At 37.9% G+C, this 25,867-nt stretch overlaps 14 protein-coding genes across 14 annotated transcripts; 8 read left to right on the plus strand and 6 right to left on the minus strand.

The window, feature by feature from the left end:
• Positions 1–153: 153 nt before the first annotated feature.
• On the plus strand, positions 154–1,014 carry MRPS9 (mitochondrial 37S ribosomal protein uS9m; the record flags this gene model as incomplete). The annotated part of the gene is made up of 1 exon (XM_043195892.1): positions 154–1,014. The coding sequence occupies one exon, from the start codon at positions 154–156 to the stop codon at positions 1,012–1,014; it is 861 nt and encodes a 286-aa protein (XP_043049597.1).
• A 59-nt stretch (positions 1,015–1,073) lies between these two features.
• On the minus strand, positions 1,074–2,372 carry KQ657_005254 (putative alanine--tRNA ligase; the record flags this gene model as incomplete). The annotated part of the gene is made up of 1 exon (XM_043195893.1): positions 1,074–2,372. The coding sequence occupies one exon, from the start codon at positions 2,370–2,372 to the stop codon at positions 1,074–1,076; it is 1,299 nt and encodes a 432-aa protein (XP_043049598.1).
• Positions 2,373–2,707: 335 nt separating this feature from the next.
• On the plus strand, positions 2,708–3,325 carry VPH2 (Vph2p; the record flags this gene model as incomplete). Its single annotated transcript, XM_043195894.1, has 1 exon — positions 2,708–3,325. One exon carries the CDS (start codon positions 2,708–2,710, stop codon positions 3,323–3,325), a length of 618 nt encoding a protein of 205 aa, XP_043049599.1.
• Positions 3,326–3,340: 15 nt separating this feature from the next.
• On the minus strand, positions 3,341–4,313 carry SRT1 (ditrans,polycis-polyprenyl diphosphate synthase; the record flags this gene model as incomplete). Its single annotated transcript, XM_043195895.1, has 3 exons — positions 3,341–4,057; positions 4,118–4,184; positions 4,309–4,313. 3 exons carry the CDS (start codon positions 4,311–4,313, stop codon positions 3,341–3,343), a joined length of 789 nt encoding a protein of 262 aa, XP_043049600.1.
• Positions 4,314–5,173: 860 nt separating this feature from the next.
• KQ657_005257 (uncharacterized protein) lies at positions 5,174–7,003 on the plus strand (the record flags this gene model as incomplete). Its single annotated transcript, XM_043195896.1, has 1 exon — positions 5,174–7,003. The coding sequence occupies one exon, from the start codon at positions 5,174–5,176 to the stop codon at positions 7,001–7,003; it is 1,830 nt and encodes a 609-aa protein (XP_043049601.1).
• Positions 7,004–7,078: 75 nt separating this feature from the next.
• On the minus strand, positions 7,079–7,741 carry KQ657_005258 (mitochondrial 54S ribosomal protein YmL13; the record flags this gene model as incomplete). The annotated part of the gene is made up of 1 exon (XM_043195897.1): positions 7,079–7,741. The coding sequence occupies one exon, from the start codon at positions 7,739–7,741 to the stop codon at positions 7,079–7,081; it is 663 nt and encodes a 220-aa protein (XP_043049602.1).
• Positions 7,742–8,006: 265 nt separating this feature from the next.
• Positions 8,007–9,140, minus strand: KQ657_005259 (uncharacterized protein; the record flags this gene model as incomplete). The annotated part of the gene is made up of 1 exon (XM_043195898.1): positions 8,007–9,140. The coding sequence occupies one exon, from the start codon at positions 9,138–9,140 to the stop codon at positions 8,007–8,009; it is 1,134 nt and encodes a 377-aa protein (XP_043049603.1).
• A 654-nt stretch (positions 9,141–9,794) lies between these two features.
• Positions 9,795–11,141, minus strand: KQ657_005260 (uncharacterized protein; the record flags this gene model as incomplete). Its single annotated transcript, XM_043195899.1, has 1 exon — positions 9,795–11,141. The coding sequence occupies one exon, from the start codon at positions 11,139–11,141 to the stop codon at positions 9,795–9,797; it is 1,347 nt and encodes a 448-aa protein (XP_043049604.1).
• Positions 11,142–11,293: 152 nt separating this feature from the next.
• KQ657_005261 (uncharacterized protein) lies at positions 11,294–12,559 on the plus strand (the record flags this gene model as incomplete). The annotated part of the gene is made up of 1 exon (XM_043195900.1): positions 11,294–12,559. One exon carries the CDS (start codon positions 11,294–11,296, stop codon positions 12,557–12,559), a length of 1,266 nt encoding a protein of 421 aa, XP_043049605.1.
• Positions 12,560–12,749: 190 nt separating this feature from the next.
• Positions 12,750–14,081, plus strand: KQ657_005262 (uncharacterized protein; the record flags this gene model as incomplete). Its single annotated transcript, XM_043195901.1, has 1 exon — positions 12,750–14,081. One exon carries the CDS (start codon positions 12,750–12,752, stop codon positions 14,079–14,081), a length of 1,332 nt encoding a protein of 443 aa, XP_043049606.1.
• A 115-nt stretch (positions 14,082–14,196) lies between these two features.
• On the minus strand, positions 14,197–15,379 carry SEN54 (tRNA splicing endonuclease subunit; the record flags this gene model as incomplete). Its single annotated transcript, XM_043195902.1, has 2 exons — positions 14,197–14,217; positions 14,345–15,379. 2 exons carry the CDS (start codon positions 15,377–15,379, stop codon positions 14,197–14,199), a joined length of 1,056 nt encoding a protein of 351 aa, XP_043049607.1.
• A 1,337-nt stretch (positions 15,380–16,716) lies between these two features.
• FAA2 (Faa2p) lies at positions 16,717–18,957 on the plus strand (the record flags this gene model as incomplete). Its single annotated transcript, XM_043195903.1, has 1 exon — positions 16,717–18,957. One exon carries the CDS (start codon positions 16,717–16,719, stop codon positions 18,955–18,957), a length of 2,241 nt encoding a protein of 746 aa, XP_043049608.1.
• Positions 18,958–19,198: 241 nt separating this feature from the next.
• Positions 19,199–20,158, plus strand: KQ657_005265 (cationic amino acid transporter; the record flags this gene model as incomplete). The annotated part of the gene is made up of 1 exon (XM_043195904.1): positions 19,199–20,158. The coding sequence occupies one exon, from the start codon at positions 19,199–19,201 to the stop codon at positions 20,156–20,158; it is 960 nt and encodes a 319-aa protein (XP_043049609.1).
• A 1,448-nt stretch (positions 20,159–21,606) lies between these two features.
• KQ657_005266 (Zn(II)2Cys6 transcription factor) lies at positions 21,607–25,857 on the plus strand (the record flags this gene model as incomplete). Its single annotated transcript, XM_043195905.1, has 2 exons — positions 21,607–21,610; positions 21,791–25,857. 2 exons carry the CDS (start codon positions 21,607–21,609, stop codon positions 25,855–25,857), a joined length of 4,071 nt encoding a protein of 1,356 aa, XP_043049610.1.
• Positions 25,858–25,867: the final 10 nt, after the last annotated feature.

The following is a 25,867-nucleotide window of genomic DNA, read 5'->3' on the forward strand; positions in this document are numbered from 1 at the left end:
TTAACTTAATCACCCGTTAAAGTCTTCATCTTTCTTAACCCCATAATAATGTCTATTCGGGTGTTTCAAAGGACATTTGGTGTCAGAGGCTCTGTCCGGAGTTTCTCATCTACTTTTTGTTGTTTGCAAACTTTAACTCAAAATGGTGAAGCAATGGTTGGTAGACCTCAAATCCCCAGTCATTTGAAGAACAATAATAATACCAGACGTATTCTGCTTCCAATACAACCGCAGTTGCCTTATTTGCAACTTAGTAATGCCCAGATGGAAAGAACAAGAGTCGTACCCACATTATCGACGTTTTATGGAGGGAATCCCAGACATGATGATACGATCGACACTTTGCAAGCATTGATCAGAAAATACATCAATTTGCCCACTAGAATCATTGATGAAAGTGAGTACAAGACCAGCAGATTCATATCCTTTGAAGATTACTCCAAATTGATGGAATCAGGAACAAGGTTGAAGATTGCTCATTATAAAGAATTTGTCCTGTTATTGAACAGATTAAGAAGCATAGACACTCAACTTTTACCTCGTGATGTCAGTGAAACATTGCAAAAGTATACCGTTCGTACTGGTGAAGCATCAACCACAGCTAATAGTATGAAAACTTTGGATAAATGGGGTAGAGCTAAGGCTGAAGCTAAAAGAAAGAGATCACGTGCTGGTGTGCATATAGTGAAAGGTGACGGTCACGTGATCGTCAATGGTTTACAATTTACCCAATATTTCACTAGAGAAAGTGATCGTCGAAAGATAGCTTACCCATTCCAAGTGATTGGACAAGAAGCTCAATATAATGTGTTTGCTAGAACTAATGGTGGTGGTGTCAGTGGCCAAGTTGAAGCCATTATGTATGCGATTTCCAAGGCTTTGGTTGTTTTCAATCCATTATTAAAACCAAGATTACATAAAGCAGGATTGTTAACCAGTGACACTAGAAAGGTTGAAAGAAAGAAGCCTGGTAAGGTTAAGGCTAGAAAATCACCAACTTGGGTTAAACGTTAGTTGGAATACTCTCAACTTCTTGTATATATACAATCAATTGCACATAATAATTAGACTTCTCATTGGTTAAATTCTTGAAAATACCTTAAAACAGATTGGATTTCACCTTTTTCATAATGAACCACTTTACCTTGGAATGAGTTACCCTTTCCTCCACCTTTCAAGTTCTTTAATGTTGAATCCAATTGCTTTTTGATTTCTTCAACCAATGGACCTTCCATTTTTATCATTCCTCCTGTTCCAGTGTCTCCATTGATGTAGACAACAGTTTGTTTCTGTCCAATAGAAATTTCACTCGAAGAAGGCTCACACTTCTTAATTAAAGTAGCTAATTCCTTTTGGCAAACTGTAAGATATTCAGGTGAAGCATCTTTTGAATACACAAATGCAAAGGACTTTCCATCTTTGAACAGTTTCAATATTCTTCCAGCTTCACCTCCAGCAATCTGCTTTAAAAGTGCAGATTCTCTAGACATTGCTTTCTTATAATTAACGTTCAATAAATCAATCTTTTCATTGATTTCTCCTAATTGACACAGTAAAGAACTTCCAGCTGCTTTTAAAATTGAATGCAGTTGTTGCAAATACTTGTAAACCCTTGAACCACAAATGAAATGAAGTCTAGAATTACCTGCCCTAACATTGACTTGATGTAATAACGAAATGGCTTGGATTTGTCCAGTATTTTGTAAATGTGTACCGCAACAAGTGTTGGAATCTAAATCACCAATCTTAATAACTCTAATGACTCCCTTTTCCTTATCATAATCAGTAGGAATACTTGAAGTATCAAAATCTGAATCATTTGCTTCATCATTAGACACAACTTTAATGGGATGTTGCTGGAGTATAGCATTGTTGACCTTTTCACTCACTTCTTCTACAATTGAGTCTTCAAGTCTTTTCGGAAGTTCAACATAACTGATCATATCTCCCATGGCCCAACTCAAAGTAGGAATTTCATAGCCATCTAAAATCGCTGATAATAAATGCTGGCCGGTGTGCTGCTGCATAAGATCAATACGTCTATCCCAATCAACATTCAAAGTAACAGAGGTTCCTGGTTCAATTGATTCCAGTGTTAAATGTAAGGCTTTTAGTTTATCACGAACAACTTTATGGACCTGAATGGTCTTATCTCCGTTCACACTGATTATCCCTGTATCGTATGGTTGACCACCACCTTCAGGGAAAAGAACTGTGTCTTCAAGCTCAATAGCATAAAACCTGGGGGCCTTCTTTTTAGCAGAAGGATCGATGTATTCTTGTGAAGACACAACATTAGTGTTCAAGGTTCTTAAAAATGAGTTCTTCTGACACGCAAGTGCACCAACAATAGTAGAAGTAGCAACAGTCATGATTTGAGATTGTTTAGTTGTTTAAAGAATAAGAGATAGTTGTCTCTGACAAATTGATAAGGAATCAAGACGATTCAAGAATTTGGTCACGTGCTTTATATTTCCAAATCCAAAATAAAACACCAAATAAACTTTGAAACTTGCTAGCTTGAAGTAACTAAGTAATAAGACACGTTGAAGCTAATTGTATTCTTTCTTTTAATAGTTTTGCGGCTAGTGGAGTACGTTCAATTGGATGTTGTTTTCTTTCACTGTGTACTGCTTTCAATATCTTTGATATAAATCCACAATTAAAAGAAGCTGAACCAACTTATACTTGGTAGACTTCAGTAGCTATGCTTAAATATGAATTGACTTCAAAACTTCGAGATTTAATAAAAGAACTGGGTCTCAACCCTGACCAAATAGATAATGTGTTGTCCAAAGAATACATAACTCAAGAGAACTTGGTGCGATTTTATAGGGCAAGGCGACCTACCAAATCTCTATTGCAATTGATTTCCCTAACAAAGTTGGTGGTAGATAAGAATGAGCCTGAAAAACAACCCAAGTCGAAAGAGTTTTTGAAATCAATAGAACTCCTTCGTTTAAAAGCGAAGGAAGCTGAATATCAAGCATTGGTAAATCCTGCTCCACAATTTAAAACGTTATATGAGACAAACTCCAAAGATAAATCAACTGCGGCACAAGCTGTAAAGGAAACAAAGAGTCATGTCACTACAATATTTAACGTATTAGTCAGTGTGGCCAGTGTGGTATATGCTATTTGGTATTGGACGGACAGTTCTTGGAAGTTAAGCAATGCTTATAGAGTTTTGCTTTGTTTGTTTTTTGGGATGTTGGTATTAGTAGCTGAGGTGGTTGTATATTTGGGCTACTTGAATAAAATTGAGGAAGCTCGTATCAAGGAAAGAAGTAAAAAGGAAATCAAGAAGGTAATTAAAACATTATAACTAAATATTATTTAATTATTTGATGTTTTCTCCCTGACCAACTACAACATATGGTGGATGTGGTGGTAGTTCATTCAACATAATTGATTTACTAGTGGATTTCTTTATCTTTGGTACCGATTCAGCTTCTAATTGGATTGTTTTATAATAACTCCATTTGAATAATACAAAGATGAATTGTAAAAACTTAAATTGTGGCCATAATATATCAATAAATTCAATAGTACATGACTTATTAGCTTGCCAAAGCATAAAATCACTTAATCTATTGTGGCCACTGGTTCTAATAAGAATATCCAAGGGAGGTGAATCACGTCCCATATACATAAAATCTGTTAAAGATTGTAATGAAATCGATTGAGAATCCAAATCTCCACTTAGAATTGATTCAATATTACATTTAATTGAATGGGTTATATCATCTCTGGATGTATATGGGAAACATACATTCAATATATTACCAGTTTGAGATTTTGCAGTACTTTCTTCGATTTCTTCCAAATCCTTTAATATATCTTCTGGAATCATTGATTTGTTACCTATAATTCGTACTGAACAACTCATAAACTGTTTATCGAGCTTATTTGCATTGTATTGGGCTAATAATTTCAAACGATCTCTTAATAACCCAAGTAAAGTATCTACTTCTGCTTGAGTTCTGTTGAAGTTTTCAATTGAGAAGGCATAGATTGTACAATGAGTAATACCTACTCTAAATGCAGTTTCAAGAACCTATAAATATGGTTAGTTAGTATATAGGTTCAGTTACAGATAAAAAATGTAATCTCATACCGAAACTAAGGATTCTGCACCAGCAGAATGTCCCTTTGCCAAAGCTAGACCTTTGTTTTTAGCATATCTACGATTTCCATCCATTATAAAAGCAACATGTTTAGGAACGTGACCTGTTTTCAATACTTCAAGTATCAAATCTTGAAGTAGTCCAGCAATATATGTACCTATAGTGGTTGAACGGAACGTACGCCATGACCAAACCGGAATGGAAATTGTCAAGAATTGCCAGAGAGTTTTAAGAAGCAGCATGTTTATATAAAAAGGAATAATAAGAAAAGAATATATAGTACATTACAATTTTTAGGTGGGGGGAAGTGGTCCCTTTTATAGTTTTAGATTTTTAAGGGGCGAAATTTTGCAGCCATAGTAAAAAATATGATTAGTATAAATAGTATAAATATGATGTGTATAAATAGGGAGCCCAATTCCCTTACGTTTCATTATTGATTATATTTTTTGTTCCATTACTGCTTGCATTTGCTTTCTCTACCTGATTTAGGCTCTTAATATGTTGAGGTGGTGGTGGTTAGTATTGGAGTAGTTATAGGGTTGGTGTTCGGGTGTTTTACAAAATTACATATGATTTACTAGTATTCCCCAAAATTACATATTTAATTGGGTTAAGGTGTCTTGGTATATATATCAATAGGTTTCGGGTATCTTAATAGTTTTTAAAGCTTATGAATCATACATTTGATACAAATATGAAGAATAGCAAACTAAAGTGGGATATTCGATTCTATAAGTTAGTGAACCAAGACAACTCAAGATGTGTTACAAGGACTCATTACGACTTATTAGGAAAATGAATCAACTTGTGCCCTTACAACTCCTTACAGATCATTATGGCACTTCATTATGACTCTTTACTGATATTTAAGCGGGATTATTCCAACTCAACAGGTAAGATTGTGATCTTGTGCTAGTGTGCATATAACCACTATTTTTGTTTACCTTAGGGATCACCAAATTAGTATACAAAAGAATCTACAAGATGGCGCAAAGCTTCTTATAAACTAGGAGTTAAGAATGAGCGGGGGAAACAAAAACAGAATGTCGTTGCCATCAAGCAATTCCCATTTTGAAAGTGGGGGAGATCCTGTTGAGTCCAGAAAGAGACAAAGCAAACGAGATGATGCTATCCGTAGACGGATAGAAAATGATTTAAGTAAGAAAAAGAGATCTGGAGTAAAATCCACCAGAAGACGTAAGGGAGCTCCAGGTTCAGTTCTTCTGTTGAGACCTTCAGAACCGGTGATATGTAAGAATTCATCTACAGTGTATGAAGTGTCACAAATGATGATTGCTAGGAGAGAGAATTGTGTACTTGTTGTTGATGAGAATGGTGAACTATTAGGAATCTTTACTGCTAAAGATTTAGCCTTTAGAGTTGTTGGAGCAGGTTTAAATGCTAACACTTTAACTATTGACCAAATAATGACTCCTAATCCACTCTGTGCCAATTCCAATGCTCCAGCTTCTGAAGCTTTAACATTAATGGTTCAAAGAGGTTTTAGACATTTACCAGTTCTTGATGATGATAATCAAATTGTTGGAATTCTTGATATCACGAAATGCTATTCCCAACAAATGGAAAAACTTGAACGAGTTCATGCTTCTTCTAAGAAATTATATGAAGCTTTAGATACCGTTCATAATGAAATCGGGATGGCTCAGCAACCATATCATGTTTTCCAATATTTTGAAAGCTTAAAGTCTAAAATGAATGGACCAACGTTAGAATCAGTTTTGGACACGGCAACTGCGCCTGTTTACGTTAGTGTTAAGGCTAATGTTTATGATGCAACTATTCTTATGAGAGAAAACAATTCAACTGCAGTTTTGGTTCAAGATCAAGTGACGTCTTCAGTTAGTGGGATTTTCACTTCTAAGGACGTAGTATTAAGAGTTATTGCTGCTGGCTTAGATCCCAAGAAATGCTCTGTTGTAAGAGTGATGACTCCCAAGCCAGATGTGGCCAATATTACTTTAAGTCTTCAACAAGCTTTAAGACAAATGTTTGATGGTCATTATCTTAATTTGCCTGTTGTAAATGAAGATAGTGAAATCGTAGGTGTTGTTGATGTGTTAAAGTTGACATATGCTACTTTGAATCAAATCAAACAAATTGAAGAATCAGATCAAAGTGCTGAAAATACTTCAAATTCACCATCTCAACAACAATCAACTACGAATGAACATGGTCCCGCATGGAATAAGTTCTGGACATCTTTAGATAATGATGGAGATTCTGAATCCGCTCACTCAGATTCAGCCATTGGAAGTGCTCCTGAAGTATCTGCCTCTGAATTTCATGCATTTAATGTTGAAATTGGACCATCGGATTCTGTATCTCACGTTGAAACCAATCAAGGCAACACCAGCTTGAATAATACTAATAATTCATTCAAGAACGAGCCTTCATTTATTTTTAAGTTCAGATCTCCAGCATTGGGAAGTCGAGTTCATCGTATAAGCATCAGACCTTCCGAAGGTTTAAGCAGATTACATGAACTTATTGATCATAAGTTACTGAGTAAAGACTTTGAATATTTGAAAGTATCTCCAGAGAGGAACGACGAAACGTATGCTATAAGTTATGTTGATGATGAGGGAGATATTGTTTCTATTACATCTGACAATGATCTTTCTGATTGTATTGCTATGTACCAATCATTATCAGAGGAAAGAGCAGAGTTATACATTCACAATCCTCATGAACATGCACCTGTGGAAGAGAATTCACAAGCCAGAAAGTTCAATCGTGGATCATCGCCTGCTCCCCCAACTGCAACTGGTATTTCCAATGAAGTATTAATAGCTGGAGCCATTGGTGTTCTAGGAGGAGCAGCTATTATAGGTTTTATCCTTGGAAGAAAGTAATACTGTTATAGTATGTTATATTATTATTTATATACAAGAGGTAAGTGGATGATGATATGGTGGTAGTGAGTGTGATTATATGGTTGATTGGTTGGCCTTTGCCAATAAATCTTGGTACAATTTCTCTTGTTGAACTTCAGGAACTTCTTGGTTCAAATAAATGTTTGGAGCAGTGAAGTCTTCTGCTCTAAGAGAAATACCATTAGGGTTTGTTTCACTCACCCATCTCTTATTTGTCAATTTGGACAAATGCTTATATAAGGTATCCACATTATGGCTCGAGGAAATGGTATAGTCGTTGATAAGAAAGCCTAATTTCCTTTGTAATTCCTTTGTAAACGTGAATCTAAAGTTTAAGTCTGTTAACTCCAAGGCTGAATATTCCGTTGGTGATGATATGGAAGTTTGTTTCAAGTCATTATAAGTTTCATTGATGATTGTTGATAACTTATCACCAGAAAAGGTTTGTTCAAAGTCCTTTGGATGTACGGTTTGATCTCTCCATTGGTTGATTTTGAAATTGACAGCGTCTATCTCCTCTTCTGCCTTCTTATTGCTGGGGCTATTCTGTTCAGTAAGAAACACAATCTTTCCTTCTTCAACTGCCTCATCTTGCTTCTCTATCAACTGTTCTTTGTTGACTGTTTTCCGGAAAAAGTTCTCAAACAACGAACGACGTGGAATAACAGACACAAGGCGGTGTCCGGGTCTCGAACGTCTGGCCACAGCTTTCCACATAATATTACTTGATATATAAGGTGTTCGATGATAGTGAGTTGGTGGTTGTGGATCTGAAAATTTGATTGAAAAATCTGCGAACCATAACCAAGAGGTTACCCGGACAAAGTACACCCGAACACCGGACAGTGTCAAAATAAGAGCATATTAATGCTTATTGACTACAGTATTTGTTGAACCTGGTACATGTAGTATGATGTATAAATATTGCAATGCATATGTATTATGATGTATATTATTGTGTATATGTGAATAAATATTTTAGTTACTTTACTATTACGGGAACAGCACCAATGCATAGCGACCCAGGTACTGTATAATGATGGATGTCACCAATCTCCACCCGTTTCAAGTCATCTAACGAAGATAAGCTAGTTGCCAACATCTTAAAGTTGAACCTGTGATCCTTCTGTAAGCCCAACTCATCAAGACAAAGTTCTAGACTTTCCAAAGCTTTCAAATGTCTTAACGATGATGCTATGAGCCGAAAAGATTCCAGGTCCTTCACATTACTTGATATGCTTAACGTTTTCAAGTTAATGGCATGTGAAGCGATATCAGATAGTAAATGAGCGATACAATGACAATGATTGGAACATGAAACATTGAGCTTCAAATGTTCTAATTGACTAATATCAACGAACGATGCCAATTTATATGTAGTGAGAATCAGATGTTTCTTTAAGGAATGAACATTAGTCAAGGAAAGACTCTTCAAGTTAGTTAAAGGCCTCTCGAGCTTCAAATTGAATAACGAATTGATATCATCGTTCAGTGAAAGGATTAAAGTATCAATTTGGTTGATATTCTTTAAACAACGCTCATTTAAAGTGGATGGACTTAATGAAGACGCTTTAGAGTTCAATTCTAACTCCTTAAGATTAGGATTGAATGGCATATACTTCAATTCAGTGACATCACCAATGTTCCAATTGATTAGGTTATTCATCTTCTTATGTCTTTCGGTAACAACCAACTCCGAATCTTCCAATTCAGTATAATGGACGGAGTCTTGACTGATGAATCTGGGAAACAGATATACGTTTGCATTAGCAGCATTAAATCGAATGCAATGATCAGGACAAGAGTCCCATAACTTCAATATCTTCTCGTAAAGTGCAAAGAAATCATCAACTGGAGCATTGATACAAAGACTTTGCACAAACTGGAAATTGTAGCTGTTTAAGCACTTTGGAAGCTTTGAGAACTGCTGCGGTCCTATTATGGTTTTCTTTGAAGTTGAAGTCATACCAGAGTTATTTTCAATGATGATATTTCGATAGATGTTTTTGTTCACCTTGTATCTGAAATATCGACAGGTTTTAGCAAGCGAGACAAGTGCATCTGGCTTACAAAAGAATATAATATCGTCTATTATATGGTCAGGGAAATCCATCATTGTAATAGAGAGTAGTGAGACTACCCCTTAAGCACCGAAGTTTGAGTTAAAGGGAAAATTATTAAGAATAAGATCAAGGCCACAATACGGAACAAGATCAAGAATAAGTTCAACTCGACTTTAAATATGAATCCAGTTCAAAAAAAGTACTAACGTGTTATGTATGACCAAAGACTATTTCACTTTGTAGTTTATATGAGAAATTGTGGGGTACAACTTGGCCAACGCACTACCTTCCATAGAGTATACGATGATCAGCAGTGAACAGTATAATATGGTCAATGTAAGAAAATAGGAGTGTAACATTAATAGGTTATACGCCACTATATATAGTGAATTATATAAATAGACTTTATAGTGTCATTTTGTTACGGACCCTGGGGAAACGTGACCATGGCAGGTTGGTCTGGGCATTTCTCGGCGGATAAATGCCATATGGATTTTTCACGCAGTGATGTCCTTTTAAGGGAGGCTCACGGCGAAAATGTTTGACGTTTCGGCCAAGTGGATCTCTTCTCCAGTTTCGTTAGGAGAGGTGAAACGAGGGGTATTATTCATTTAAAAGAGGTTCAGATGAAAATATACCACTAGGTAAATCTTTACGTGTACTATAGTACTCTTTGATTACTATTAACCTCTATTAACGTGTCTGTTTTAGTTCATCCATTTATCAGTACTGTTTAGCGTTCCTTCTATCCCGTTACCAAACTTTGTAAAGTTGACAAAATCAACTTTAGGAAACACCACACTTCTAGAAAGAGCCACTGTTTCTAACATGGGGAAGATCTTTCCTCTTACTAAGTCTTCATCAATGAGAGAAGTCATTAAATTATGGATACCTGAGTTATCCAATTGGGTCAAATAAGTATTATACCCAATGTGGCCAGCATTGCTATTATTGATGGATAAAGCAAATGCCCGTTTTATTTGAGAAAACTCAAGTTTATTGGGTTGGCCTAAGTATAACCATGTTTTCCTAAGTAGATTCCTGGAAATAAGGATATGGCATTTGTTGGCCAATAAAAGGAGGATATTGGACTGTTTAAGTTGTAGGTAGTTCAATTCTAGACATTGATGAAACTCTGTAAAGTTTGCTCTTTTAATAGCTTGGACAATTGCTTGATAAGTTCGGATGAATGGAGGTATTGATTGAGGACTGGAGTAGAACGTTTGACTAAAGTAATTGATGTTGGGACATTTCCCAATGATTATCGCAATAGGGATCAAATATTTAAGGATCGACGTCACATTAGTCAGGTCTTTGAACCCTAGAGGACAGTTAACAAGACACCAAAGAAAATGTTGATAACTATCAACCAATTGGTGTTTAATAAGATAAAACCTTGCTAAATAATACCGATATTGTAGTTGTTCGTTCTTCAGATATCTTTTCCAGTTTAGTCCCAAGTTATTCATATTGGAATAAATGTTCCGACAAAGCAACGGGCTTCCTATTCTGTTGTAGATCAAACAAAGTCTATTACCTATGAAAAGGATGATTTGTTTCTTTTGGTCCGTAGGATCATTCGTACGAATATTATTGAATACTCGGAGTAGTACACTGGCCATGTATGTCAAGCGAGGCCAAGGAGTGGATTCTCTTTGCTTTAAACTAATGTCTAACCTGGTTGCCATGGGTAAGACGGTATCAATGGTCTCTTTGATGGTGATAGTCATTAGATGACCTCGTTGACCATTGCTGAATGCTTGAGCTTGGTCATTCAACAACTGGCCATACAAATCAAAGGATTCAAGCACAGACCACGGGTTCATAAGACACCAAAGACGCACAAACAGAGTGACGACATTATTGAAGGCAGTAAACTCATCATTAAAGAATCCAGTACATGGTCTCGGATTATCTTGACTCAATGAGACTGCTCGATGGTGGTTGGTGTTAGGGTCCAAGCTGAGGATTTTACTTAATGCCAAGGGGATTTGATTGGGGGGCAATTGGATACATCGATTGATATCGGCTATAAGGATATCTATAGAAGTCATTCTTAGTGTCACCAAGATCAAAAGAAGTTGTCGTGATAGTCGCAGCATATAAAATTTGGATGCTGGTTCGCATACCAAAAAGAGACTTCAAAGTGAAAGAAAGTCTGGATACCAAAGAGGTACACCTCCATAGACAGCAAACTGTTCTTATTATGACAACTATAGCTGGTAGAAGAGGACACGGTGACGATGCCATATTAACAGGGACTCGTAGAAGTATCCATTCCAGTGCGTCTTCTTCCTCTTCTTCTTGGGTGCTGCCTGCTCTTGCGTGCAAGCTTTCCATCAGACTCTTACCCCCATTACTTACGGAAACAAGCTTCCTCCGCCAGTTAAATGCTTATTTAGACAGAGATCTTCAAGTCGGGTTAAAGGAACTTTATTTTGTTGGTGGGTCGTTACCTGTGAACTCATACGAAGCACCTATCTATTCCACAGCTTATATTCTCTTTACCAAGGAGTCATTACTTCAGAGGTTTCTAGAGCAAGTTCAAGGGAAACAATTCTACGAGTCACAAGATGAAGAGGAACCCGAAGCATATGTGCCATCGCTTATGAGATGTATCAATTCCAAGTTTCCTCATAAGCCAGAGAGCATGACCAAGATAGAGCAATACTTGTCAACAGAGTCTCAAGAAGAAGATGTATTTGATAGGATACACAAGCTCACGGCGTACAAGCGGTTTGTTGATTATCTCAATGAGGAAGTGTCTTCGTATTCTTTGGTTAAGCCAAAGGTTGTGAAGATGAAGATGAAGGAGCCAAAGAAAGGCGATGGAAGGCAACAAAAGAGTAGCAATGGCAAGAAACGGAGAAAGAGAAAGAAGAAGGCAATGAAAGAAAAGTCTAAGGACACTACTACGGAGTTGACTGAGATTAAGGATGGGAAGAAGAAGAGACAAAGAAAGAGAAAGAAGAAGACCAAGGCAGATACTGAAGCAACTGGTACACTTTCTGCAGAAGTTTCTGCTACATCTGAAAAAGCTTCTGCTACATCAACTGATGGTGAAACGAAAAAGAGAAGGCGCAGAAGAAGAAACAAGCCATCCAAGGATTTGAAGGAACAGTCCACCAATAATTCAGAGCATCAGACACAACAACAACAACAACAAAAGAAGAAGGTTCCTATTTTTGTCAAAGACCAAGCGAAAGACAAGAAAGACATGAAAGATATGAAAGATATGAAAGACAAGAAAGACAAGAAAGACAAGAAAGACAAGAAAGACAAGAAAGACGAAAAAGACCCGAAAGACATGAAAGACAAGAAAGACAATGACGATAAGGGACCGGCTAAACGGAAGAATAGACGAAGAAACAGATCTAAGAAGGAAGACAGTGGAGGATCGTCTAAGAAGTCTAGCTCATCCAATGAAAAGAAGTCTATCAAGGACAAGGCGGAAGACAATGTCAATAATTAGAATAGGTTGGTGTTAGGGTGTCTCGATTTGGTGATGGGAAAAAATTCCATCAAGTGATCTCACCCACGCATTGGAAGCTGTATGTTCATGAGCCTTTATGTATCGATATAGCCGTATATTCTACGGAATACTCCGTGGAAGGAGACACTATGGTTCGGGTAAAGGGAAGTGGCATGTTGAAACCCAAGAAATGGATGGAAACGCAGACAAGACGTTCGATGCATTGAACTCTTCAAACGTTGATACAATGTATCGGATATTAGGTATCCTTGATTCCGAAGCCAGTGAAGTGACTCCAGAAAGCAGATTTGGCAGAGGAATGCGACATTTGGCTCGAGGAGGGGGGTCATGTCGAACAGATACAAAGACGACATCAACTCATAGTGAAAGCAATGCCAATGTCAATGTCAATGTCAATGTCAATGCAAGTGCCAATGCCAATGATGAACACGACATTTATAACAATTCTTTCAGTACGGAGTTTGGAAGGAACGTCTTCAAATACGAGCTCTACAACTTCTTGAACAGAAACAACATATTGGCCGTGCACAAGGTAACTGAAAGCAATTATCCATATTCTTATGATTCCATGTATGCACAGTTTTCTAAGTCATTTGGTTCGTATTCCAGGACTCCATTCCATGCACTTGCAAGGCAGTTTGGGTTTGATAATGCGTATCAGACTTTAACCCAAAGTTTTGTCACTGAAGACAGAATGAAATATCGGAGTATGGTTGACAAGAGTTTACTATTGATGGCTAACCTACATGGTCTACCTATTATGAATTCTAAGGAAAGAGAAAGCTTCCAATATAATTTCCCAATGCTTTATATTCCTCCAGCCCACATGAGAGGAGGTGGAGAGTTTGACATTTTAACCTTGAATGAGACGTTTTTGATGCAGGAAGATGAACTTAATTTACTCCCGTTTATACTAGATAACGAACTACCTGGGAAAACCATTGAAAGATGGCAGGCTGCCAATCATAAGACTTCTTCGTTTGGTGGTGGAAAACTCATAAAGAAGCTTTGTGATGCCATGAACGTTGAAGGTGAACTTGCATTTTCATGCTTTGTCAAAAAGATTTTTTACAAACTCGAGCCTGACGATACTAACATTCTTATCATGAATGAAATCCAAAATTATGCTAGAGGATCCAAACCTAATGATCGAATTAAGGCAATTATTGCTTATAAAAGTAGGATCCTTCGAAGAGCAATCAAAATCAGAATGTTGAGTTACCGAATTTTGGAAATGAATGTTGAATTGATGCCCGACAGAACCATTGAACAATATTTGGCTCGAAGTTTCAATCGTTATTTTGCAGTGTTTGTACGAACAAACCCAACAGCTGCTGAACGTTGGTTAACGGACATTATTCTGAATTATAGTTATCAGGATTTAACTACAGAATCATTATATCAAGCAGCCTTAACTGATTTCCGGGATATGGAGTTCGATGCAATTAATTCCATTAGCATAGACACTTGGAGGGAAGATGGTAAGGCATTCATGTATTAATCTGTGTTCGTCCACATAAGACCATATGGCACTGTAGAGGGCTTCAACTTGTACATATTGGGGTAATTTTTTGGTTGTGATAAGGCAAAATCACTTTCTACCAAATTAATGAAACTTAGAACCCCTTCATAGATTGCTGCAATAATAATTTGACGTCCAGCACCAAATTTGAATGTTTTATCACGAAGTTGTTCGAATTTCTTCTTATTTTGTTCCCCCTGGTCGAGTTTAGAGAGTCTTTCCTGCTGTTTCATTTGACGAACTTCTCTTTTGCTGATAAAGTTTTTATTAGATGTCTTTTTGGGTCCTTGCACTTGCACTTCTTCCGATTCAAACAAGTAGTTGATTTGATTATGAAGAGATTGGATATCTTTCAATGTTGGAAATGGAGTTTTATTGATATTAACCACACTAATCTGGAAATCAGGAACTGGAGGATCTTTCTTGGAGAATTTGGGAGTTGGTTTCCAACAACAAAAGTCTATCTTATACTTGGAGCTGCTGACGAAACATTCCCTTTGACTGTCAAATAACGAATAGTGTCTTATGAAAATAAGCGATTGGAACACTGATGTGTATGTGAAATAGTGTTCTTTGGGATTATACAACAGCTTTGCGTCACTACCAAAGAGACAATATTTTAAGCATTGAACAAAGTTGAACTGTTGCTTCTGCTGTTGTTGCCTATATTTCTCTAAAGGTTGATATTCAAGAATCAAATAACCCAATCGCTTCAAATAGGAATAAGTTTGGTACTTCTCTATCATCATTGGAGAAGAACAAAGCAATTTCTGCAAATGTTGAACAGAAAGAAGTATCAAAGAATCATAATCAAATGGTTCCTTCTTCTCGTTCTTATCAATGAGTGGCTCACTCTGACCCTCGAGATACAGCTTATAATCGACATTACCGTAATAACAAACCATAGACCCTCTTTCAACCAAGTAAAGGGTCTCCCAATTACTCAAGATCATACCACCCTGTAGTCCTAAATAGTTCTTAGACTTGCCCATATCTTTGAAGTAGTTACCTCGGGGATAAGGAACAAATACTTTCCCATCTTGTTCGCTTTCTCCTTCCAAATACACCGCAAAGAGTCTCTGCTTAATACTATGACCTCTGGGTGCTTTGAGAGCATTGTACATTGCATTTCTTGCCTTTTCTAACTTAGAAGATTGATCTTCTGTTTGTTCTGGTTCAAAGTCCTTCTCGCCTCTTCTTAGGGCTTCCACCCCCACAGCCATGGACTCCCAATCAGGAATCTCTTCGTCCAGGCCATATCCGGAATCTACTGCCATTTAATGGTACACTAAAGAATGAGTGTGCTCCATTTACGGATTAACTTTAACGTTGATGATCTAATAGAGATGAGTAGTGCGCGTACCATATCACAGAGATCAATTGAGGGCTGGGCTTCAAGATACACTACCTAGTTGCTTATAAAAGGAATAAAAACGCAGATGGATGTTATATCCTCGTGCACATACCACATATAGCGAGTGATGTCTGAAGAAAAGTAGTGTCTAGTGCCCGATGTTTTCGTAGTTAATATTAGAGAATGGTTCACTAGAATGGACATCATATCTCAAGGGTCGTGCAAGTACCGCACGTAGGAAAAACTAACGAAGTACTTCGCTTCGTATTTACCTATCTTTCTTAGCTTGACTCAAAAGCTCTGCAACAGTATTGGTTGCTGGGGAGAATGTACAAGTGGGAATATGTATTTCTAACTACGTAATATTGGCTTAAATTAGCGCCACATAGCGAAATAATATTGTCATATCCCGCCAGTAACCGAGACGGTTTTGTGTAACCATGATTCCAAAGAAAAAAGCGTCAACACTACTAACCTAAACGTTGGAATAGCGACGCCTTATTTAGTCCACACCTCGACCAATGACAGTGGCATTTAATGAGCTTGTATGTAAGGACCCGTAACGCAAGTAGATATATCGCAACGTTATACTAATTATTTCCAATAGGGAGAGAGTCTCCTCCAGGACTTGATGGCTAACATCATCAGACAACAAACATTGGCGAGTCTAGTAACCTTTCAAAGCCTACAGAAAACAGTTGAAGGAAACAATTACACTTCAAGTATCACCAATCCCCAAACAGGTTCAAGCAAGGATGTTTTCGGCAACGACAAAACCAAAGTAAAGACTTCAGACACGTCTCGTTACTTTGAATGTGAGAACTGTTCCCGTAAGATAGCCGGAGCCAGATACGCTCAACATATCAACAAGTGTTTGGAAAGGCGGAGAAGATAACGATATATTGGAGATACCTCTCAAATTATTATGGGGGTTCAAGTAGTATGGCAGTACAGACACATTTCCGGGGTAAATCAAGGGGAGGGGGTTATCTCGGTATAAATGGGTATGTGATGTGTCTGCCAGGGGACCGAGAAAGACATAGCTCCCGGATAAACATTTAACCAGGAGACGTGCTAAACACAAAGGTAGCGTATGGGGTATGTCCACAGAATGCGGGGTCAATATAAAGCGTTATTACTCCATGGAAATAGAAGCTGATGCCGAAACCCACTTTGAGTGGAGAAAATGATAACGGATATAAGAATTGGATCAAACCTTGAGATGGTCTTTTTGTTTTCAAGTTCGTCACTAAGAAAAAAATGACACTGTTGCTTGAAAGTCCTGACATTTATCAACTCCCATTGAAGGAATCAGAAGTCTACGATTCTGTGGCTGTTACCTCTGGATCAAATGAGTTTACACCTACGTTTCGCAATAAAGCACATTCTCAAAGTGTTGTCAATTGTGTGCACGAAACGTTGAATACTCACCATCATCTTTTCAGCAACGCAGCTGCTTTATTCAAGGACAGACCTTGTTTAGGGTTCAGATCATATGATTATAGAACTTGTACGCTGAATCCAGAGTTTGTTTCAAACACTTATGGTGAAGTGAACAGAAGAAGACATCTAATTGGATCCGGAATACTTGCTAGTTTGAAGGCCAACAAGTTTAAGGATTTAAATTTGAAGTCCCATCAAAAGATTGAAACCCACACTGAAAAGTATCATGATTATGGTAAGAATACTTTTAGTGGTATGTTACGTGAAGAGAATTGTTCGTTCATAGTCTCTATTTTCTCTGCCAATAGACCAGAATGGATATTGACGGATTTGGCTTGTTCCAGTTATTCAATTACAAACACTGCTCTTTATGATACTTTAGGAGCTGGTGTGAGTCAGTACATTTTAGAGCTTACTAGTTCTCCTATAGTTGTTTGTTCAAGAGATAAGATTGCATTATTGGCAGAAATGAAACAGAAAAGCACTGGAACGTTGGCAAATTTGATTTCAATTGTTTCAATGGATTTATTAAATAAAGATGATGATCAAAATCTTTTCCAAGCTTGCACTGACGCCAGAATCGAGTTAATGGATTTAGCTCAGCTCGAAGAAATTGGAATCCAGAATCAAATTAAGGAATTACCTCCAACCCCAAATACTATGTACACCATTTCCTTTACTTCTGGTACCACTGGAAGTAAGCCTAAAGGTGTTATGTTGACTCAAGGGAATGCAGCAGCAGCTATTACATTTCTTTCTTCACTGGAACCTAAATTTGATTCTCCACAAGGCAGAGCATTTATCTTTCTTCCATTGACTCATATTTATGAAAGACAAACATCTGCATTTGCGTTGTCAAATGGGTACTATTTGGGGTTCCCTCAATTGACAGTTGGATTCCAAAAAGTACCCAATACTTTTGATTTATTAATTGATGATCTAAAGATATTTAAACCTCATTATTTTTCAATTGTTCCTAGAATCTTGACCAAGTTAGAAGGTTTTATTAAGCAATATCTTGAGACTACTGAAGACAAACTGGTTATTAATCGAATCATTGACTACAAATTAGAGAAACAAATTGAAAGTGATGGTTCCAAAGGAGACCATTTGGTATATGATAAATACGCACCATATACTAAATTGCGTTCACTTGTTGGATTCGATAATTTGTTATGGACTCAAACTGCCAGTGCACCAGTTGCTCCATCGACTCTCCAATATTTGAAAGCCAGTTTAAATATTGGAATTCGTCAATTGTATGGATTGACTGAAGTCTTTGGGGCTATCACGACCACCCAACCTTTTGATAGTGATCCTGGTAATTGTGGATCCATTGGAGTTTGTGGAGAAATGAAATTAAGAAGTGTTTCAGATATGGGATACAGCATTAACAGCGAAACAAGATCACCAATTGGGGAAGTGATGTTACGCGGACCTCAGACTTTCATTGGCTATTACTATAATAAGGAAGAAACCGATAATGCCTTGGAAAAGGATGGGTGGTTTCATACTGGAGATATTGGAATGATTGCTTGCAAGGGGAAAGCAACTCATGGAAGACTTTATATCGTTGATCGAGTAAAGAACTTCTTTAAGTTGAGTCAAGGTGAGTACATCTCTCCAGAAAAGATTGAGAACCGGTATTTATCATGCAACCCCATCCTTCAACAATTGTACGTTCATGGAGATTCCTTACAGTCGTTTGTGGTTGGAGTTTGTGGGGTTAGCTACGAAGATGGAGTTCAATTTTTAGAGAGCTGTGGCTACACTAACAGTAAGGAATTGGATCACGAACAGATGCTAACTGAAATGAACTCAGTTGCAATGAAAACAAAGTTTCTTAAGAATTTGAATGATAATGTGAAGGATTTAAATGGTTTTGAGAAGTTACAGAATGTTCACATTGCCATTAATCCTCTTACGGTTGAACGGAATGTCGTCACTCCAACGTTTAAGATTAAGAGAGGTGTTGCAGCAAAGTACTTTGCCTCCATTTTTGATCTTCTCTATCAGAAGGAGAAGTCGTTAACTCAAGGCTTAAGATCAAAATTGTAAGAGTTTAAGCTTAAGTAAGCACACTTTATAGTACTTTTATACTTTTAATGGTAGCGCGTGATAAACATAACATGGAATCCTTCGATCGGTGTGAGCTGCCGTTTCTGGAACCACTTAGGTAGTCACTCTCTTCTCCACAAAAAATAATCGACATTGAAAAAAAATTTTTCGACTAACATTAACTCCACCATTTACTAGGATAGATGTTTAAAGAGTGAAGTTCTGCTGTTATATAAGTAACATGGCGCCTCCTCCACCAATCATCATAGACGCCGAAGCCGTCAGTGGGATCACTGGGTCGATTTCTATTGCATGTTGGGTCATCGTATTTGCTCCACAGATTTACGAGAACTTTCGTAGAAAGAGCAGCGAAGGCTTGTCTCTCTCGTTTGTTATACTATGGTTGGTCGGAGACCTTTTCAACGTCTTGGGTAGTGTGATTCAAGGAGTTTTACCCACCATGATCATCTTGGCCATCTACTATACTTTTGCTGATATAATTTTATTATGGCAGTGTCTCTTTTACGGGAATGGGTCAAAGGAAACAGACCTTATTCATTTATCTCCGGCCAACCCCTTTGATGGAGACGTTTTAGAAACTGTGTTGAGCCGAGGAAGAGAAGAAGATAACCAAAGTGAGTCATCTAGTGATTCTGAGTCTTTAAGTTACACTAAGCCGGCCTCCAAATATGAATGGCTAGTGAATGCCATGTTTAAAACATTAGTGGTATTATCAGTCATTGGTGCAGGCTTACTTGGATGGTACATTTCCTATCTTAACACTCAAAAACATAAGAAGAAGCACCCTCTGGAACCTAAGCCTGAGTTAGTATTTGATCCCTTGGCCCAACTTTTCGGTTGGATATGTGCTATATTATACTTGGGATCTCGTATACCTCAAATCGTTTTAAATTACGAGCGTAAATCTTGTGAGGGGATTTCGTTTATGTTCTTTTTGTTTGCCTGTTTGGGTAATTTGACGTATGTAATCAGTATATTGAGTATTGATACCAGTTTTAATTACTTGTGGGTCAATTCATCTTGGTTAGCGGGCTCATTGGGGACTTTGGGACTTGATTTCACTATTTTCGTTCAATTCTTCCTATACAATGAGAACTACTCTAGTGAATCAGACAGCGAAGAATCGAGCCAATTGATCAACGGATCTGAAGCCGCAGTGGATTATGGGGTTATTAATTAGTCAACGTCAACTGTTCATAGCATCAGAACAATAGTATAGTATAGATTTGGATTTATTATTGTTAAAGAGGAAAACAATAGTATCAGTTTTTAATAGGGTATCTTTGTTTGGTAACGTATTGTGCCAGGCATTGTGTACTGAAAATTTTAGACTACGATTCTAAATCCCGACTGGGTTTTCACTAATGCAATAGAATGTGGTTACCGTGGCCATGAGCACGGGGAAGCGCAAGCACCAGCACGCATGTAGAAAAATGTACGTGAACCAACATGGTCAAAAAACTCCTACAACAACCTGATGCCATATACCATATGTTAAAGGGTTACTTTCGCCTCGACACTGCCGAGGGAGTACATGAAAGATCTTGACCATCATCATCTCCTATTGGTGATGATATCATACCAGCCCAGGTTTTGGTGCTCTTTGTCTGGTATTTGGCACATGCATACAAGGTGCCAGATACGCTAGTAGTGGATCCCCAGGGGCTGATATTGCCTAGTTTGCATATTTTCATGTGTCTACTGCAACTAAAGGTATGTGAGACTATTTTAGGCTTACAAAAGTTACTACTTACGATAGTTGAAAGTAGTATATGTTGACGGATATCATAACCACCCCACTAAACTGACGATGTTCAGCTTAGTCATTTCTTAGTAACGGGCTCCATTATTTTGCATTATAAAGAACAGATACGAATGGTGAGGGATCTCATGGCCACTATTTTATTGGCTTAAGTAAGCATTGAACTTATATCTTTCATGTTACTTCTATTATTGATACAGCCTTGGCTTATTTGATTCCTATAATGGAGAATGATTCGAGACAATTGATCCACATTATGCTTATTGTATTGATCTCGCGGTATTCCGAGACAATGTCCGAATGAAATTTCGAGTTTGTGCAACCTTCTTTCTTTACGAGACCATTCTTGAATCATTCTTGAACCATTTCATTTTAGCTTCGTGTCTGGTAATAATATAGTTTGAAAATCATATGTGATGTGATGTGATGTTATGCCGACAACAACTAATAAACGAGATTTATGCGACTTCATGTAGTTGTTCATGCATCTACGCCAAAAATAATTATATAAACTGAGAAAAAAAATGGAAAATGGAACAAACAAACTTTATTTTCCAACAATCGCTGCATATAATGTTGATACATACACGCAAGATCTCACTTATGTATATCCCACTTGCAGTTTTATGTGTACATGTAGGAATTAGGAGTAGAAAGGTATCGGTTCTTACTATTGTGTTTGTGTCATGAGGATTCCGTTCACAAGGGTTGCATACTACCACCCATCAATTCACTCTAACTTCCAAGGATGGTCGTTAACTACACGCATTCTGGTCGATACGGACATGCATGCGGGACAAAATACGAAGAAGGAAAAAAGGCGACACGCTATTATTAATGTAAAATGAATTACAATTAACTTTATCATGCGTCAAAGTTAGTGCGTAGTCTCAGTACCACATTATATATATACATATATAGAAGTTTATATAGAATTGACATTTTTCTTCTTTACTCTACCGATCCAAAATCAAAGGGGTCCGAATGAACCCAAACTAATGTCTAATGATATCCTTCTTAACATCAAAAAAAGAAACAGACCATCCTTAGTATGCATAGTGTGCAAGAAAAGAAAGATAAGATGTGATAAAGGTAAACCATGTTCATCATGTGTCAAGAATCAAATTGAACATCTTTGTCAATACTCTGAGGCTCCAGGCATCACCAAAAGACAACCGGAAAGAAGTCCACAAGAAAATGGCCATAGTAATGATCACCTTGTGTATATCAAGAAACAGTATCTTGATGATCTAACATCACAAATGGAGAACCTCCAGGAATTAGTCCACCACCAACAACAACAACAACAAATTCAACCACAGCCGCAGCCGCAATTAGACGTATCACATCACGATGCTGCCTATTCGAACATCCAATTAAATAATCCAGTTCTGTTCCAACAACACCCTCCTCCTCCCCCTCCTTATTCTCATCCTCCTCCAGTAGCTCCATACCCACAACAAAACGTAGTCCCTCCTAACTTTCATCCTCCTCAGATTCCTAACCCGCCATATTCTCAACAAACACCTCACCTACAGCCCACACCGACCCAATCAGCACTTCCACCCCCCCCTCCACCTCCACGTCCACGGCCACCGTCTTTCTCCAACCAGCATCTGCCCTTCCCTGCCATCAATCTGGCCACAACTCCCATCTCGCAGTATCCTCCTTTAGGCAACCACCAGTACCCGTTACCGACCTATAATATTCCGCTCAATCAGTTCACTCCTTTTTTGTTAAGTCCGGGCAACTACCCACAGGTCACCAAACTCCAAGGAAGCGTTTCATTCGTAGATATCCGGAGCCACTCATTATCTGATATTGAACCATCATACACCAACAGTAGCAGTTGCTGTAGACCTAATGACAACAATAGCGGTGATGATATCAACAACACCGCAACAGCTACAAATGCTACAACCAATACGGCTGCAACATTGTGTACGGCTCCTATTACTCTGTCTTCCACTGGTCCAGAAGTATCAGAATCATCAGCGTCCAAACCACCAGCTAACAATGGGATGCAACCATTCGTGTGCAGTGTGTACAACCAAGATGGGAGTTACACCAATCGTCTCATTGAAAACGAGCGGTTGGCCCGTGAGTTCTGTGGAGACAATTGCATTCGAGTGGAAAACTTTGATGTCCAAGTTCATCCTTTTTGCGAGATGTCTTCGTCTCAATCAGATATGCATAGATACATTAGTGATCTTAAATCGGTTATGCCAAAGTGTATCAACATACGGAACCTCAATAAGCTAAGAGAAGTTAGTGGATCAATAGGTATAAATCCTTATACTTCGCCAGAAGAGGTAATCAACTTTCATAAAGGCTTCAACCCTATCATTATTGAATTATCTGGAAGAAGATCTTGTGGTGGACCACTAAGTTGGATTAACCTCAAGAGAAAGGACTATGCTGCAAGGCTAATAGACAAAAGAGTAAAGCTTGCTAAAGTCGAACAAGAGAAAACAGCTGCTGCTATCTCATTACCACAGGGTATTAATAGTACCGACTCCAAAGATCATCACCATAAGGAACAGGCATCTTCTCAAAAAGACAGCACCACCACTCCAACGTCTATCGAAGCTAAAACAATTAAAGAGGAGAAACAAGCAGCAGCAGAAAAGGGGAAAGCCAATATCGCTCCTTCTTCAAATCGAAGAGTCTTAACCCTCGATCTAACATTAAACATGACCCACATTGGTGAGGAATCCAAATGGACAGACATTATCCAGAAGGTGATACCGAAGAGAAGAACCATATGGACTCTATTGGATCTCTACTTTAATAAAGTGTATGCTTATTTTCCATATATTGATGAATTGAAGTTTAAAGCACGTCTATATCCAATTATAGGCCCATGTTTATATGTTGATGAGATTCCAAAGGTTAAGATTGAAGAACGGGTGGATTTGGCATACATTGGAACCCTCTTTTGCTTACTAAGATTAACATACCTTCATGTGTTGCCCTCTGACGATTTAAAGCTCAAGTCTATCTTGGAAAGTGATAACAGTGATGTCAATAAATATGTGTTGGAGAATCCAATTCCTATTACACTTATTGACGTTACAGCAGCTTGTATTGAGCATTTCTTATTTGTTAGAAAGCTTTGCTTGCCAGTGTTCCAGTGCTGTTGGTTTTATAGACTATACCAGATTCATGCTCCTGAAGATGGTGAATGCAGTGACCCTGCCATAGCTCAAGTGGCACATAGTATTCTTGTCAGTGTTGCTTTTGCTATTGGACTCAATAGGGAACCTTCCCTAATCTCAGGTTTTGCTTTAACACAAAAGGAAGCTGAAGAACTCAAAGACGAAAGAACCCGCAACTTGTGTAGAAAGTTATGGTATTCATTGTTATTTGTTGACCATCAACAAGTCTTTAATGAAGGTTGTTATCCTTTAAGACTTACTTCTGCAGATCATGATGTCATGCTACCTCGACTTTTAGCTGGAGGTTCTAATTCTACAAACATAGAATTGGAAAAGCAAGTGATGCAGGTATATGCTCTTTGGGACATGTGTGCCGACGGACCAATACCCAAGATACTTCAATTGGTACTCCCAATGAATCAAGAAGTTAAAGTGCATGAGATCATGAAACTCCTAAGTCTTGGGGAAATTGGGGTACTAAATGCTATGGGCACCTTCGATGACTTCCTAGTGGTTAACCCCGAGAAACATCCAAGTGTGGTTGTTAGAGTCGGCACCTTAAGTTTGTTGATGTTTGCTTATTCGGTATTCCTGAGTCTTTATTTGGTATTCATGGTACACTATAACGAAAAGTCTAACAATGCGATGGAATATTTCTATATCCAAAAGCTTTTCCAGGATAAGCTCATCAATTGCTTTCCATATTTCCTTAAGCTTGTCTACGATATTGATAATATTTATGGAAATGGAGCAGGGATGATGTTGTTCCCTCAAATCATTACCATGATAGTCAGAACCATTGAATGCTTATTTCTTATCATCACCAGGGCCAACTTGTATCTTTTTTCTAACTCTAAAAAAGAAAAGTTTACAAAGTATCATAAGGAAAACATCTACAGAGCAAGCAAGATCCTGAAATACTCCGAAAAGGTTGCCAGAATTCTGCTATTTGCATTAACTAAATTAGTGACCAAATATTATATTGCATGGAAGAATTATAAATCTTTACTGTTGGTATTAGATATGATTACCAAGGAAAGTTTCTATGCTGATAAAGATCCATTGATGGACCATTTGGGCTCTCAAATTCCACTTTATGAATCGTCAAACCTCTGTGATATCTGTGACAAATCGTTTGAAAAGTTTCTTCAGGTATCTGAAACCATAAAGGAACTCGATCTTCATGATTTGCTTGAAAAAATCACTCGAAGCAGCGCTGAAACTCAAAAGAATTGGGAAGGTGGTGGACAAACAAATCACCAATTTGATAAATCCAGTTCGATGGAATTAGAGATGAGGAAAGACGATTTCAATGGAAATAGCTCCTCCACCTCCGCCAATACCACCACCTCAGCCAACACAGAGCAACAACATGTAAAGGCAGAAAGTACTATGGTTTATTCTTCAGAAGAGTTTCCAGCTACGTGGAATCGAAATTACACTGAAGTATCTTCAGTAGACGCTTCTCCTCTGAAGCAACGTCAAACAGTACTTGCTGATTACGGAAGACAGTCCATTGGGATTTGCCAAGAACAAGAACAAGAACAAGAACAAGAACAAGAAGAGACTTTAAACCAAGACATTCACAATGAGAATAATAATCATTCCGGAACATACCATAATGATTCTATTCCAGTAGTTGTTAGTGATTATCAAAACATCCCCATTGATAATGGAGAAGCCATTGATTCCAGATGGCTTCAAATGGATACACTTCGAAAGACCAAAACCACTCAATTTGATTCTTTAGGACCATTTTCGGGAATTGGTGGCTATCATAGAGGGATGGGGATCCCCTTCCAATCTGATATGCATAATGACGATTTCATAGATCAAATATACACCAATCGGTATATGCTGGTGGATGTTGAAAGTTTAGGACGACAAGCAGATGGTCCCCCATTTACCAATGGGATTACATCGGAGCTTAATGCAGAGCTTTTCACCGACATGGCATAGATTGAGTTCT

The sequence above is a fragment of the Scheffersomyces spartinae genome (genome assembly GCF_019049425.1).
Source record: "Scheffersomyces spartinae strain ARV_011 chromosome Unknown scaffold_9, whole genome shotgun sequence".
NCBI lineage: Eukaryota > Fungi > Ascomycota > Pichiomycetes > Serinales > Debaryomycetaceae > Lizanozyma > Lizanozyma spartinae.